A 14,317-nucleotide genomic window follows, 5' to 3' on the forward strand; every position below is an offset into this window, starting at 1 on the left:
ATGAGATAGTTTGGGGCTATTTGTATAAACAAAAGGTTGTATTGCTATACTCCTGAATCTCGAAAATAAGCTGTCGGCTTTTTTGAGAAAAATGTCAAAAATTATGCCGCATTTTGAACAACTATGTCACACATCTTTTGCTTGTGCCATCAAACCCAGTTCCTTTAGATAGGTAGATCAAGAAGACAAACGTCAAAACGGTTTATTGAATAGGACGCCAAGCTTCGAATGTTTTCAGAAGAACACCGTTATAGTCATCTTCTATTTTTTAAAGGGTGTCCTGTTGTGAGCACAAATTCCCTTTTCAATGTAGCTTCTGCCTACCGACCAAAACTATTAAAAACGAAAATTCTTGGTTTCTCCGATTCCACCATCGATAACTTCTTATAGACAACTATCATACTTTTGTGGTTTTGCTTATATTCTGGGGCTTAACTCAATTAACAAGCACCAGGAAGATTTAAGCTGTTATGTGTGAGGGAAATGTTGACAAGATTGGTAATTTTACAAAACTAAATCTATCAGAATATGGAAGTTCAACACAAGATATACAAACATTTAATTACATGTAAGTTTTATACAATCAACTTTGTTTCCTCATTAAGCTATTATACTGTGTTGAGGTAAATAAGGTTATGCTTCTATCGTTCTTTCATTTCATCTTTTTCCATCCGACAATCCTTTGCACAGGTAAGAGCTGATGTGATTTATAAATTTAGTTAAACCCGCCTCTCAAGAGTGGGATAACTAACTATGGCAAGTGCAACCTAGCAAGACTATCTCAGGGAGCACACGTTACGTGTTAGCTCCCTGTATTCAAAAGAAAATATGCATAGGTGCTTAGTATTCGAGGCAGTCATATAAAGACTGAAGGGTAGACCTATAAAGATAGTGCTTAGCAATAGTAACAGCAAATACAAAACTATGTAGGACTGAGTCCTTTGTGCCCAAATCTCAACCATGCTCTTTACTATTCGATAATCAGTATTGAAACTCGATTATCGGCGGTATTCATAGACACATACGTTTAAGAATCCTTTTAAATTGTCTTGAATATTGTTATGTGATCTGTTACGGTTCATTTGATACTAGGCATGTTTTACTATTGAAGCTCAATTGTTTTATCAAAATAGTTGAAAAATAAAGAATTCACTAAAGGATAACTTTTATGTTTCGTTAACTTTTGAACTTGTTGTTTTCTAATTTTCCCAAATGTTGTCTGTTAAGTGGTTATGATAGGACCAAATGCTGAATGTGAAGAATAGTACTACTCTCCCTTACATCCATTCCGGGAATAGCAACAATAAACTAGTGAAATACGAGGTTTACCTTTTTTTGGATTATGTCTATGTCAAACAAGCTTTTTATCACGTAACTTTTAGAGCTCAATGGACACAAGATACTGAAACTTATCTAAAAATACCTGGGCAGATCCAAATGTAGAGAGAGTTATCTAAAAATACCCATTTAGTCTTATGGATAAAAAAGGAATGCGAACTAAGGCGGATTGAGGGAAAGAGGGTAACCAGTCAATAAGTGATTGACCTAGTAGGGGATAGGAAGGGTTTTCCTGCTGATGTTGCAGTTCGTCGATTTAAATTTTATATACACTTATTTGTGCTTGAGATCAAGATTCTCGAGTATTAAACTCTTCAAATGCTAGAATGGTTCCAGGAGATTCAATTTCGACGGAGTAGATGGAAGGAACAACACTTTATAGCCTTTACTTTTGAATTCTTTCTTCATTGATACAGACTTCTTTAAGATGATAAGATAGTAATATTGAATCCTATTATCTTTGGTTAACATGAGCAGCTGTTGTATACTACAAATATCAATTGAATATTTTCTCAAAATTTTGATAACATCAAGTAATGGCTAACGGTCGTCGTCCAGTCCCCTGCGTAGGAAGTTTAAGTTAACTGTGTTTTCCGGAAGTATATAGCTGATAAAGACTTAGTGGACAATCTGAGGTTTCATTTCTCTACCCTTCTTAGTGCTGAAGAACCGTCTGCCTTTACATTAATAACTACTTAGCTTTCCATATTAGATTTAACTGTGAACTAAATGTGTTGATTTTCGGCGTCTTCTGCACCGTGAAGGATACGAGTCTAATTGATCGATGGATTCAAGGCAGGTATTTTCGATTTTAACAATCATTTATTGCAGTTGATAGATAGAAGAAGAATAAATCCACGCTTCATAAAATACAACCGTTCAAATGCTGGCATCCATGTTCTGTACGGTGCACAATCCAAAATCGCCAAAAGGCTATGAATGAAACTTTTGGTTTCAGGGATGAGGGAGAAATCGTGACACAGCTGCCTGTTTGAACCTGATGAGTATTCTCTACCACCTTCGTCAATTTGAAAATCTTAAAAATTTCTTCTGTCAAAACTGATGATAAATCTATTTGTGGTGCTGCCTGTGGACTGCTCGTCGCCAGGGCGTCGTTAGACGACGACAAGATGAAAATGATGACAATAATCGTCAAGCTGAGTTTATAGAAATACAGAATCCAACGAGACTAATAATTAAGATGGAAGCGATAAAAATTAATCGTTTCGCTACCCTACATAGAATAATGTGGATTACTCCGGCTGATTACCGCAACAACACACATATAGTTAAGTTGTTTTCCATATTTTGATGTGTCGATACCGTAGTGGTAATATCATCCTTTACTCTTTACATATTTCTCATTTTTTGATGCTCATTAACTTGTTTCTGCGATTCGTTGAACGTACATATTAAAGTCCCAAGATTTGACAATATAATGTATAAAAGGTTTACCATTGGACTCGTTATGATGCTTTAAAAGCGCTAATTTACAAGGTTTCTGTTGACGGGAATGAATGAAGAAAAAACAACAAACGAGTAAACAAAAAAGGCAAACAGGAACTTCTTTCAATTTTTCTTTACAAGCAGAGAAGTATTTTTTACAGAATTTATTGAAACTATTGATTATTATATATCAGGGAGGAAAAAGGCAGGAGAAACAGGAAAAGCGCTGGAAAGGAACAGGAAAGGCATTAGCGTAGCGTCAGTATAATGGAAATGGAATAACGATTGAAAACACTTAGTAATGGAAAATGGGAATATTATTAAAGGGTACAGCTACTGGCTCTTTTAAACAAGAGGGGAAAGGAAAAAAAAAAAAAAGAAAAAAAAAAAGAAAAAGAGAGACAAGGAGTTATACTTTTTCAATTTCGTTGATAGGCTAGTCGACAGTTATCGAAATTGTCGGTCTAATGAAGGTTTTAATTCGTTAAATGCCAGGTTTTCAGGGATTGTTGAATGACTGAGATACATTAACCTCGACTAGTTGATGCAGCGGCCGCCATTTTTTCTGCCATCATTGCGACTATGGCAGCACCTACAATACGGGAATGCTTAACTATACCAACAGATAGCTGTCCTGCAATTTGTTCTGGGACAAGGTCTTTGATTGTCTTACAAACACGTGGATGAAAAGATGGGTAATCTTCATAAATACTACCGCTGATAGCTACAGTTAAAGTAGAATAATGCCATGTTAGTCTAGGTATCCTATACTACAAGATTTTTGTTCATGAATCAAACTTACATATAGCATAACCTTCATCTGTCATTCCAATACCCCTATGCATCATGTGTTGCACAATAGCTGCTATAGAAGCACCTACTAGAACAGCAGCACGCGTTCCCACTAACTCACATACTTTCTTTACCACTTCACGATCCCCTACAGTAGTTTTTGACAGATCAAGCATATCTTCCAACACAACACGTGTGTCTTCTAAAGTTTCTGTGTTGTCTGCTTCACACACATACATATAACTTGTATCAAAGCTATGTACAGTATTTAATGTTTCTGATGATTCACCGCCAAACAAAATCTCGCGATCAATCAAATAGATCAGAATAATGCGTACAAGTTCTCCCAAGAAAATACCAGTGGTCATCTTCTCAAACACATGAAATTGAGGGTTGATGGATTCCCGAGCCAGTTTTCGATCGAACCAGGTGCAAGGTAACGTACGACGTGATGAACCAAAGTTACACCATTCTGTATTGACAATCATGTCAGCATCCTTGGTGACGCTATGATCTTTCAATTTAGTGACATTTCGGACGGGTTCATAATAGGAGCAGTTGGTACCAAGGCTGTGAACAATACCTATACGTGTTGTAGGATGTTGATACGCATGAGCTAGTAATGTACAAACTGAGTCTATCATTTTTTTAAAGAAAAATATTAAGTTAGAGAATGAAAAATTGCATTATCGCCAATATTTATCGTACGACGAATATACATACCGTTGGCTGTAGCTACAATTTTGATAGGCAATCCTTTGAGTCTTATACGTTCATGCATTAATTCTACTATATCTACGCCAACACCGTTTGGATAGCTTAGACCGTAGCCTAATGATAAAATACGTCCAGAATCGAGCCGTGTTTGCTTAATAGCGAACCCAAAAGAAACAGCCATTGGATAGACAAATAAATCTTGTGTTCCCACTCGCAATAAAAAATCAGATATGCACTCAACGACATAGTCGATGAGAACAGCAAAATCATCACCGGTAGCCAAATCTTGAGGTATTTTATATTGATATTGGTTGATAGCCAGTTTGCCGTTATCGCCTTTTAGCTTTACTTGACAGCAATAGATATCCATACCAGCAATTTCCAATGCTAAATACGTTCCTTTCTCGTGGCCAGTTGGATAACCTGTGTATACACGTTGCATAAAATCAAAATAAAAAGGAATGAATATATTTCTTCTCCAATGAAAACATTGAACGTATTATTGGCAGCTGGAAAATGTTGCTTTATATCCAGTCTAACGATAACTAACCAGTAACATAAGTCGGGATCATGTTCAAATCGCTAGATCTATCGTCTGCTAATCCTGCAACTAACTCTTTCTGAAATGAGTCGACGATATTTAATAGTACATTTTTATCCAGGCAGAATAATTGTTCTAATTCTCTGATGGCGTCTAATTGACTCTCATTGCTATGACGAAGTTCGACAGGTACTGATTGACGTTGACTCATGACTGATGGGTGGGGGTTGCAAAAGTCTTTTTATTGATGGACTCTTTATAGTTAAGAAACTTGAGTTCAACAGAGAATATGGCAGACTAACGTTTTATTCTAAGATTATTACAGAGATAAGGCGGTTTTTTTCGCTTCCTTTATCGAATATGAATCAGAAAATTATCGAAAAATAGAAATCAAACAAGTTTTGGGCAGCCTTCGACTTTATTGGGTAATGAAAAGGAAGCTGGGTTAAATTGTTAAAAGTTAGTGAAAGATAAAGAGGAGGCCGTTTCCTTCAGTTGAAACGTGTATTGTCTAGTTTTTAAGCTTTTTCTATTACTCTTTGCATGAGCGGGTGTTTGTAAAAAGCTTAAGTGTGTGTACTTGGGAAGATTTTTTGAGCTTTTGTCTAACGTTCAGCCTCCATATGGTTCAATATACCATTGTTGAAGTTCAGAATCTTCCAAGTTTCTATAGGACACGAAGCATCGAGACCCATCCTCATTCTTTTTGTGTACATGCACATGAACGAGATATCAGTATTTTGCGCATTCTGATTTTATGATATTGCTTTTACCTTTAAGGTGAGCACAAGTCTTGGGTCTGCTACTGCATAAATGAATCCGTCACGGATTTGCCACCTCTGATTGTGAGCCCTATACATATAACACATTGTTAAGTTAGAGGTCTCTCTTGAACGTATCATGTTGAAAAGTAGCGGTAGGTAAGAAATTACAAATAAACTTGTAAAACCTACATTGTCTTTTTGCGGTCATATTGTATCACTTTCTGGTCGCACCGCAAGTCGCCTTTTTTACATAGCAGAAAGTATCAATGTAATAGCAGCATGTGAATAAAGACATTTAAAGATTAGGTAAAAGTATGGTCAATAGTACTTACCACCTTCGATATCAATGACTTGCAGTAGATAATATACATTGTACGCGTGTCAGAATAGATAAATTCTCATTTTTATGTAACAAAATCCTACTACCTAGAGATGTTTTCCTATTGACCAAATATCCATCCTCAAACATCCATAACTGCTCAGTTTCGACATGAGATTTTAGACTGATTTTCCTAGTTTAACGCTTATTGCTTTCATTTCTTATACCTGAGATTCATTTTCTTCCTAATCATCAACCCATGGCATCATTATAAATTAAGTTTCGGGTTTCAGATTAATATACACGAAAAGAATAAAAAAAAAAAAAAGAAAGGTACTTTGATACCTTTGATGCTACGACCAAACTTGAGCCTGCCTATATGTTTTTATATGGATATAGTCCAGATCATCGATTAATTCAGCAAATATGCATTATGTTATTCTCAATCTTATTGCAGTTTATACCTCCTCATCGTTCAAGTCCAAGACTAAACCATTCGTTTGTGCTATGAGGTAGAAAAAAATTTGTTTTGGAAACATTTGAAATGCTGGAATAACGTTACGACAGAGAGAATATGAAAGGAAAAAAAAGAAGAGCCGGAACGCGAAGCAAGATGCATCAGAACTGCTATATAGTAAAGGTTAAATGAAATACTATCAAGCTTACTCTAACTCTAACTTTATAAAGCCTTTTGTAATACTTGCTTGCACAAGCTTGTACCTTGTCAAAGTTGTACAGATAAAGAGAGAAAGCGAAGAGAGAAAGAGAGAGTGTATGTGTAGAGGTGGGGGGGGGGTGGCGGTAGAAGAGGTGCACACAATACTTGGTCTCCAGAACGAGAGACACTACTTAACCCTAGAAGTCGTTTGAAGAACTCCGTGATACAATAGCTACATATTACACCTGTTATTGAATATACTGACGTACCTTTAGACTCCAAAGCATGGCATGTCACCACTTTTGACAATATACACGAAGAGAAAAATGTAGAGAGACAAGTAATATTATACGTGTATTTGATTTTTATTATATTTGACATGGGATTTTGAATGTTTGTAAAAAAAAGGAGGGTACGCAAAAATGTAATAGATGAATTGCGCGTGTATAAAAGTGTCTTGTTGTTGTAATAAAAGAAAAAAGGCTTATAGAAAGTAAGGGCGGAGGTAACAGAAACCTATGACATAAGCAATGGTACTTCAAATTATGATACGGTAAGAGTTATTTTTGTCCTTCGTCTACTGCAAAATCGTTCTCGTCATCTTGCAAAACACCTTTAAGGCGACGTTCTTTCTCAGCTTCCAATTGCCCGTAAAGCAAATAGAGAGCTCTTTCATTGGCTTCTGCTGTACCTTGAATAGTAAACATACGCTCGCCAGTTTCATCATGAGGTACTTTTGCAATCGATATCTGCGATCCAGACAATTTACGGATTTCAGAAATTTTAGCACCACCTTTACCAATAATACAGCCCACCATGTCAGAAGGAATAGATATACATTGTGTGCGAATATTAGGGTCATTGCTATGCTGTAGGAAACGGTTGGCATTGTTATTATTGCTGCTATTGTAAGATCGACGACGTTGCTGATAGCTATTGCTGTGAGGCTTATTGTTATTCCCATTATTGTTATTGTTACTATAACCATTATTATATGCTGCGGAAGAGTAATTATTACTGTTGCTGTTATTAGAAAAGTCAGTACCGCGACCCGTTCTCATAAAAGATGATCTTTTGCTGCTATTGTTATAAGTATTACTGTTGTTTCCTGCTGCTGTTGTCGTCGTCATCATTAAATCATTAGCCATTGTGTTCATAGCTTTTGTAGGATTATATAAAATGGCTCCATAAGCTCTATCCTTATCTTCTAATAAGCAACGACCGATTTCTAAAATGGCTTGTTCTAACGCTTCGACAGTGCCGCGTACTTCGACAACGCGTTCTGTGCTCTGAGGCAAAAGGGTTTTCGAAGCTGTCATACGTGCACCTGATGTATCTTGAATATGCTTAATTTTGGTGCCTTGTCGTCCAATAACTGTACCCATCAAATTATGGGATATCAATAAACGTAAAGTAATGGTGGGTTGTTCCGTTGAGTTTATATCGGCTGCTGCTGTGGCTGCTGCTGAATTCGGTATATTGGTTGTTGACGATGATGTTGTTGTACCTGGTATAGGATTCTCTAAAACAGTACGAGCAATAAAAGCGTATGCCTTTTAAAAAATAAGGAAGAAAATATAGTCAGGAAAAAAAAGCATAGTCAGAAAAAAAAAAAAAGTATAGCCATGTCAATATTGAATATTGATTTTATAAGGATAAATTTCCAATTTTTTTTCTTTTTTATATTTATCTTTTACCTTTGCGACGCCTTCTAAGGTGCCACATACGCTTAATACACGATCATGAACACCTTGAATGACCTTTGAAACACCAGCTTTCACATGAGTAGTTTCTCTTAATTCAGCTACGTTCTTGCCGCCTTTGCCGATAATGACACCGGCTTCTTTGGTTGTGACTAAAGCACGAAGAATGAGTTCGTCATCTTGTTGGGGAGAACTGGAAGAGTTTGGTTGAGATTCATTTTGTGAAACTGCTGCATCATCTTCATAATGAAGTGATTCGGTGCTGGTAGAAGAAGGTAGAATAGAGGTAGTAGTGGTTGCAGAAGTGTTAGTGGTAGTGGGAGTATTTGGGGAAGAGGTGCCTGCGGCTGACATATTCGAAAGTATATGAAATCCTTTTTAGTTGGGAAAAAACAGAAAAGGGAAAGAAGAGGACGAGGTGTAGAAAATAACTTTACAGAGAGCCTGTTGACTTTCTATTTTTGTGTGTTGTTTCGTGGGCATTGGAAAAATGGAACAGCGACAATCGCTGCTAAAATAGAAAAAAAAAAAGAGTGTCTTTAAATCCTACCCTCCCTCACCCCTCCCCCCCCCACCCCACGCACACACAAAAAGCCAGAATTACCTGACTGTATAGTAAATGTATGCCATATTAAACATGAGTCAAACTCGGGTCATTTTTCAATCAATATCGTTACTGCTATAATTGATAGCAAAATGTTTCACTTGTTTCAACTATTAAGCATCTGTTACAACTAGATATCAGAGTACATCAAACAAGCCAACAAAATAGCGGGGTAAATAAAATATCCTTTCAACAAATACATACGAAAAAAAAACCCTGACTCAATATCGCCTGATCATACTTGATCAATTATTGTTAAAATGATTGTTAAGACTTAAAAATCTGATATATAAATACTTTAAAAGGACCTTAAATAGAGCAGTTCCTGCAATAAACTACTGATTCTCCAGGATTAACCCCTTGTCTCATCTTGGCACCAGAATCCAGTTGCTTGGAACAAGTGAAGCACCGTAAGCACTTCTTATGCCACCTAGTAGCTAGCGGGCCTGGCGTGTCTTCCATAAAAGAGATAGCTTGTTGACACCGGGGACATATTTTTGATCCACCTACTTTCGGTAGTCTTCTCTTATGCTGTTGTTGTTGTTTCTGTTGTTCCAATGCTTTTGTTAGTCTCTTTTCGGCACTTGTTGATTGCTGTCTTTTTTCTTTCTCTGCAGTTTCAAGTGCTGAGGCTGTGGGTATACGTTGATTAGAATAGCAAAATTGACAATAAGGTTTATCATTCATTTCATACACGGGTTGTCCTAACGTAATATGAGAGGCACAGTGATAGCATTTGAAACATTGGAAGTGATAAGCTTGATTATTGAATTGAAACGCGTCTTGGTGAATGGACTTTTGACAGCCTTGACAGACACTGAATAATTGTTGAGTATCACAGCGGGGGTGATAGAAATAGTGACCATCTGTCACACATTCGTTACTCTTAAAAGGTAGTGAGCATTTTTTACACACGAAGCAGGCTTTATGGAACCATGCGTATTCTTTGTTTTCGAGAGGGACTTTGACTTTTTTTTGGGAGGCATCCCCTAATGGTTGGTGACAATTGTGACATGGTCTTTTGGAGAGCGACCCACTAAGTGAAATGGGTGACGAAGATGACGGACTACTTGCCATTATGTTGGAAGTGCACGACGCTGTATTTCTCACAGAAGTTGACAATGAAGGTGAAGATGATGGTAAATTCTTTGCCTGGGTATTGATATTGTTTACAATATTAGAAGAAGCAGCGGAAGTAATAGCACCAATAGATGTGGATTTTGAAGCTGAAGGCGGGTTAAATATGGATGTTAGGCGCTTTTGGCTAGGCGTAATAGAGAGTCTTTTTGACAGTAGATCTGGTAAATAATCTCTCTCTTCGTCTTGCTCTGGAGACGGGGTACGGGTAAGTAGTGGAGGGTTAATAGGTTCCGAGGGCGATGATGCTGTAAAGAATTCTCTATCAAGACGAGGACGTCGTGAATAACCATACGAAGAGGAAGCCGAAGATACCGAGCTGTTGGCGGTCGAAGCACTGCTACTACTCTTACTACTGCGGACGCTGTCGCTCGATACGGGTGGGGAGGCTGTATTCAGGTTTCTGGAATGTGAAAGGCTCTGTGTTGCTTCTGTTTTGATCGATAAGCGACTATGAGCTCGTTTTCGTCCGGCCTGTCCCATGAAGCATGGCTCACAGCAGGGTCGGTTATCGAGGTCAACGAGAGGGTCCTTTTCCAAGGGACTATGGCAGTTAAAGCAGACAAAACAATCTTTATGCCATACTTTCTCAGAATATTCAATAAAATCGTGCTTATCTGAAACGAACTTCTCACAAGTGGGGCTGAATTGTATTGAAAAGAGAAATGGAAAATTAGTTACTGTCATTGCGTGACCTGTTTGTTATCACCTTTGAAGAAAATTTATTTTACCATATGCCTTTGTTGAATAGCTTCAAATGACAATCCTTACAATAAGGCATACCGTCTTGCATGTGAATTGTATATTTGAATTCTAGTGCTTTACTACAACATGTGCATAATTTCTTCTTCGGATCATAAAATGTGGACTGAGTAACAGGAACCCGTTTGGCAGTGGGTGATTTTTTGACCAGTTCTTCAGGATTTAGAATTGTCCCTTCGTACCTAAACAAAAGAATAGGGGCATCAGTCTCGCAGGTGATATTTGATAGGTTTAAAAGAAAGCTTTGGCCCTCTTTTTTACCTAGATTGCCACCTATCTACAATAGAAACACGGCCAGCATCAGATATCATGCAACTGATAATAGATTCTATGAATGAACAAGTAGTCATTAACTATTTAAGTGCCATCTTCAAAAAAGGGTTGATCAAAGAAGCTGCTTCCTCACACTTACCGACTGCTCGTCCACCACACTTTGCACATTTTCCTTGGCTTATTTCACCGCAAAACTTACAAAATCCCATTATGAACTTAATTATGCTTTCTTGAAAAGTAGAAATGAAGAGAAGAGAAGAGAAAACTCAAATGTAAAGCCTGGTATTTATTATAACTGAATGCCTAATTTCAATCTTTTTGTTGATTTGCAAGAAAACATTTCCAAAATAGTCAAGTATCAAACAATAGATTTGCCCAGTTGCTAAAGACACTTGTACACTTGAAATATATCGACAAGGCAATAATTTTTATTAGTGCAAATTGTTATCCTTTGGTTTTCTATATACAATGTACAAATGTCTTATTTACTGATTGTTTTGACGTCCTTTATTCCTTCTTTACTTGCTCACTGTCCTTTTTTTCAGACGAAGTGACGGTACTCGGCGCACCAGTTTCAACATATTGTTCATCTTCCCCAAGAGGCTCTTCCTCCTCTTCTTCATCTACCATAGTTTTTAAGAAGAATTCCGCGACTTTTTCATGGTTCCTTTGTTGTGCTTCATAAATAGGAGAGATATTCATATTGTTCTTAATCTAAGAAGAAAAAAAAAAAAGTTCGATCGATGGCGAACAATAAGAGAAGCAATGAGTTTCAAATAGCAATAACCATAGATCTAATCAACCTTATTACCTTGCAATCAGCACCGTTGTTCACCAATAATTCAACTACATCGTAATGACCGTTCAACGCAGCCCAATGCAGTGGGGTATTGCCCTGTTCATTTTTGACATTAACGAGGTCTATCTTTTTTTCTTTGTCTAACTTTGCAAATTGTTCCAAAATGTAGCTAACGATATCTAATTGAAACATATGCAGCAATTAACTAAACGATTTCAAGTGAAAGGCAGCTTATCGATTTATTATCACTTTCTTACCTACATGATTATTAGCACTTGCCATGTGCAAAGCTGTTTTGCCTGTATCATTTTTTTCTGCGAACATTTCGGGTGTCACATTTTCCACATTTTTGAGTTCTTCAAGTTCTCCTGCACGTGCATAATAAATAAGATCGTCAAGTACTTCTTCGTGATTCGTCATTATGTATATGTAAAAAAAAGGAAGTCTATGAAAAGTGATAATATAAATTGACAAGTTTATGTCTGGAAAATTTTGAGGCTTATTTTGTTGATCTGAGCTTTACACCCCCCGCTCGCTCACAAAAAAACATTATCCCGCAAATGTTCCAGCGGACACTTAAGAAAAGGGTTTCTTTCGGGTAGCGGTGGATTACTTATAATTTTTCTCTGATAGAATCTGTTTACGGAACGATGAACTGCTCGGAAACTGCTGTATTGTTAAGATCAACTCTCAATCCTTATTAAAAGCTGCAATTGGTAGCGCATGAACAGCCAGTTCTAGATCTTTAAAATAGAGCAATTCGACATGTTAAGCCTTCTTGTAAAAGTCAGAATGTCTTAAAAGTTTTCAAATTATTAATGTTCCAATACGTCTAATTACATGAATACCAGCGGGAGATGGGTTAACGACAACTGAAGAAGGTTGAAAAGCAGTTCTCGGAGGTTTAAAGGATAATACTTAAGGTTCGAAAGCCTCATCAAAATAATCGTTTTCTATATTGTTGTTACCCTCGCAAAAACAATGTGATTGAAAGCATGCAGATTAAAAATCGGCTTGACTTTTTGGCTTACGAACAATGTCGCTGTGGCCCCGAAAAAAAATGTTTCGCATGTCAAATCATACATTGCCAGCTCGTAAAGGCCTACACTGGTAACTCTCACGAAGGAGATATACTCGATAATACTCCTTGAAAAGACAGCTTTCGCGTCCAAAAAGTTGCGGAAGTTCCTATGCAAATGTCGACGGGTAAGATACTGCGAAATTGGAATTGTCATAATTATGTGTGCAAGTTCAACTGAATGCCTTAATGAACGAAGTCGTCGAACAGAAACAAACATGTGAGAAACTTTTAAAGTAGCAGTTAAATAAGTAAGCCCTGATAATCCTTTAACTATGAAACAGAGTCAGGGTATATACAATGTTATGATCTGTTTTAAGCAAAGGAAAGACCAGGGCGGATCGTTTTAATTCCACAGAGATTGTGATTTTTTAAAGGGTTCGTTCTCGTCTCACCCTATCCTCTGACCAAAAGCCATCGAGGAAATTTATTACATTGGGCTACATAATAGTTAGAGAGGAATAGAAACGAAGACATGGCAACCAGAGGAAGGAGGTAGGTATGCTTATTCATCATCTTCGGCTTCATCATCGTTAGCAATGTTGAAGTAACGGAGTTCGAAGGTTTGCTTGTCGGTGGCAATAACACGGAGCCAATCACGGATTTGGTTCTTCTTCAAGAACTTCTTGGTGAGGTACTTGAGATAACGCTTAGAGAAGGCAATGTTGGCAACAACAGTGATCTTGTTATCAGCAGAACGAGAGATAGTAACGGCATCACCGAGGTTGTTGGTACGACCTTCAACCTTGATACGATCATGGAGATACTTTTCCTATAATATCGAAAAGGAAAACCAAAAACGAGAGTTAAGATATGATACGTCAATTTTAAGGAAAGGAAAACATGTATAACTTACGAAAGCAGCAGCATCGAAAATCTTATCGTTAGCAGGAGCAGAACAGTCAATGATGAACTTGGACTTCTTGACAGCGGCGGTGGAGGTCTTAGCGGGAGCCATGTTTAATAGATGGATAATAGAAGAAAAGTGAGAGAAAGAACAAAACTTTGTATTCTGGAACTGTGGTTCAATTTATACTTGCAAAAATTTTTCTCGGTCTCTACGCTGAAAATGAAACTGCTGGTTGGTGGCTTATAAGATGGTGTGGTGGTGATGAAAAGGCAAAAATACCCTGATAATTAAAAAGGGCAGAAACTGAACACCGATATCTGCTTATCCAGTTGAAAGAATGTGAAGTAGGCTAAGAACGAGTAGCGTATGATGATTTTGAGATTTTAGCTATTGCAACGAAAAGTAAACAGAGCACTGAAACGATAAATGCAAAAGTTATATCCAATCAGGAGCCATTGTATCAGTGATGGATTAAACATTGAAATGACTTGAAATATGTACCTTGTGGTATCTGTACCTGATTCCTATCTTTCCGT

General features: G+C 37.3%; 6 protein-coding genes across 6 annotated transcripts; all 6 read right to left on the reverse strand.

Annotated features, from left to right (window-relative positions):
* Positions 1 to 3,569: 3,569 nt before the first annotated feature.
* On the reverse strand, positions 3,570 to 4,474 carry BDF20DRAFT_822966 (uncharacterized protein; the record flags this gene model as incomplete). Its single annotated transcript, XM_053077756.1, has 3 exons — positions 3,570 to 3,853; positions 3,935 to 4,213; positions 4,300 to 4,474. 3 exons carry the CDS (start codon positions 4,472 to 4,474, stop codon positions 3,570 to 3,572), a joined length of 738 nt encoding a protein of 245 aa, XP_052935005.1.
* Positions 4,475 to 5,446: 972 nt separating this feature from the next.
* BDF20DRAFT_822229 (uncharacterized protein) lies at positions 5,447 to 6,079 on the reverse strand (the record flags this gene model as incomplete). Its single annotated transcript, XM_053077676.1, has 5 exons — positions 5,447 to 5,536; positions 5,608 to 5,686; positions 5,788 to 5,839; positions 5,931 to 5,948; positions 6,025 to 6,079. Coding segments are annotated over 5 exons (294 nt in total), but the record flags the coding sequence as incomplete, so codon positions are not given.
* A 789-nt stretch (positions 6,080 to 6,868) lies between these two features.
* Positions 6,869 to 8,805, reverse strand: BDF20DRAFT_879198 (uncharacterized protein). The gene is made up of 2 exons (XM_053081542.1): positions 8,273 to 8,805; positions 6,869 to 8,128 (listed from the first exon to the last, which is right to left on the reverse strand). The coding sequence occupies exons 1-2, from the start codon at positions 8,630 to 8,632 to the stop codon at positions 7,136 to 7,138; spliced, it is 1,353 nt and encodes a 450-aa protein (XP_052935007.1). The 5' UTR covers positions 8,633 to 8,805; the 3' UTR covers positions 6,869 to 7,135.
* A 43-nt stretch (positions 8,806 to 8,848) lies between these two features.
* On the reverse strand, positions 8,849 to 11,330 carry BDF20DRAFT_879200 (uncharacterized protein). The gene is made up of 4 exons (XM_053081543.1): positions 11,194 to 11,330; positions 11,043 to 11,109; positions 10,751 to 10,963; positions 8,849 to 10,662 (listed from the first exon to the last, which is right to left on the reverse strand). The coding sequence occupies exons 1-4, from the start codon at positions 11,261 to 11,263 to the stop codon at positions 9,192 to 9,194; spliced, it is 1,821 nt and encodes a 606-aa protein (XP_052935008.1). The 5' UTR covers positions 11,264 to 11,330; the 3' UTR covers positions 8,849 to 9,191.
* BDF20DRAFT_879203 (ankyrin repeat-containing domain protein) lies at positions 11,331 to 12,322 on the reverse strand. The gene is made up of 3 exons (XM_053081544.1): positions 12,111 to 12,322; positions 11,866 to 12,032; positions 11,331 to 11,768 (listed from the first exon to the last, which is right to left on the reverse strand). The coding sequence occupies exons 1-3, from the start codon at positions 12,271 to 12,273 to the stop codon at positions 11,562 to 11,564; spliced, it is 537 nt and encodes a 178-aa protein (XP_052935009.1). The 5' UTR covers positions 12,274 to 12,322; the 3' UTR covers positions 11,331 to 11,561.
* A 1,114-nt stretch (positions 12,323 to 13,436) lies between these two features.
* Positions 13,437 to 13,889, reverse strand: BDF20DRAFT_914442 (ribosomal protein L22e; the record flags this gene model as incomplete). Its single annotated transcript, XM_053084188.1, has 2 exons — positions 13,437 to 13,703; positions 13,788 to 13,889. The coding sequence occupies 2 exons, from the start codon at positions 13,887 to 13,889 to the stop codon at positions 13,437 to 13,439; spliced, it is 369 nt and encodes a 122-aa protein (XP_052935010.1).
* Between the last annotated feature and the right edge of the window lie 428 nt (positions 13,890 to 14,317).

Source organism: Mycotypha africana (assembly GCF_025528875.1).
Source record: "Mycotypha africana strain NRRL 2978 chromosome Unknown BDF20scaffold_7, whole genome shotgun sequence".
Taxonomy (NCBI): Eukaryota; Fungi; Mucoromycota; class Mucoromycetes; order Mucorales; family Mycotyphaceae; genus Mycotypha; species Mycotypha africana.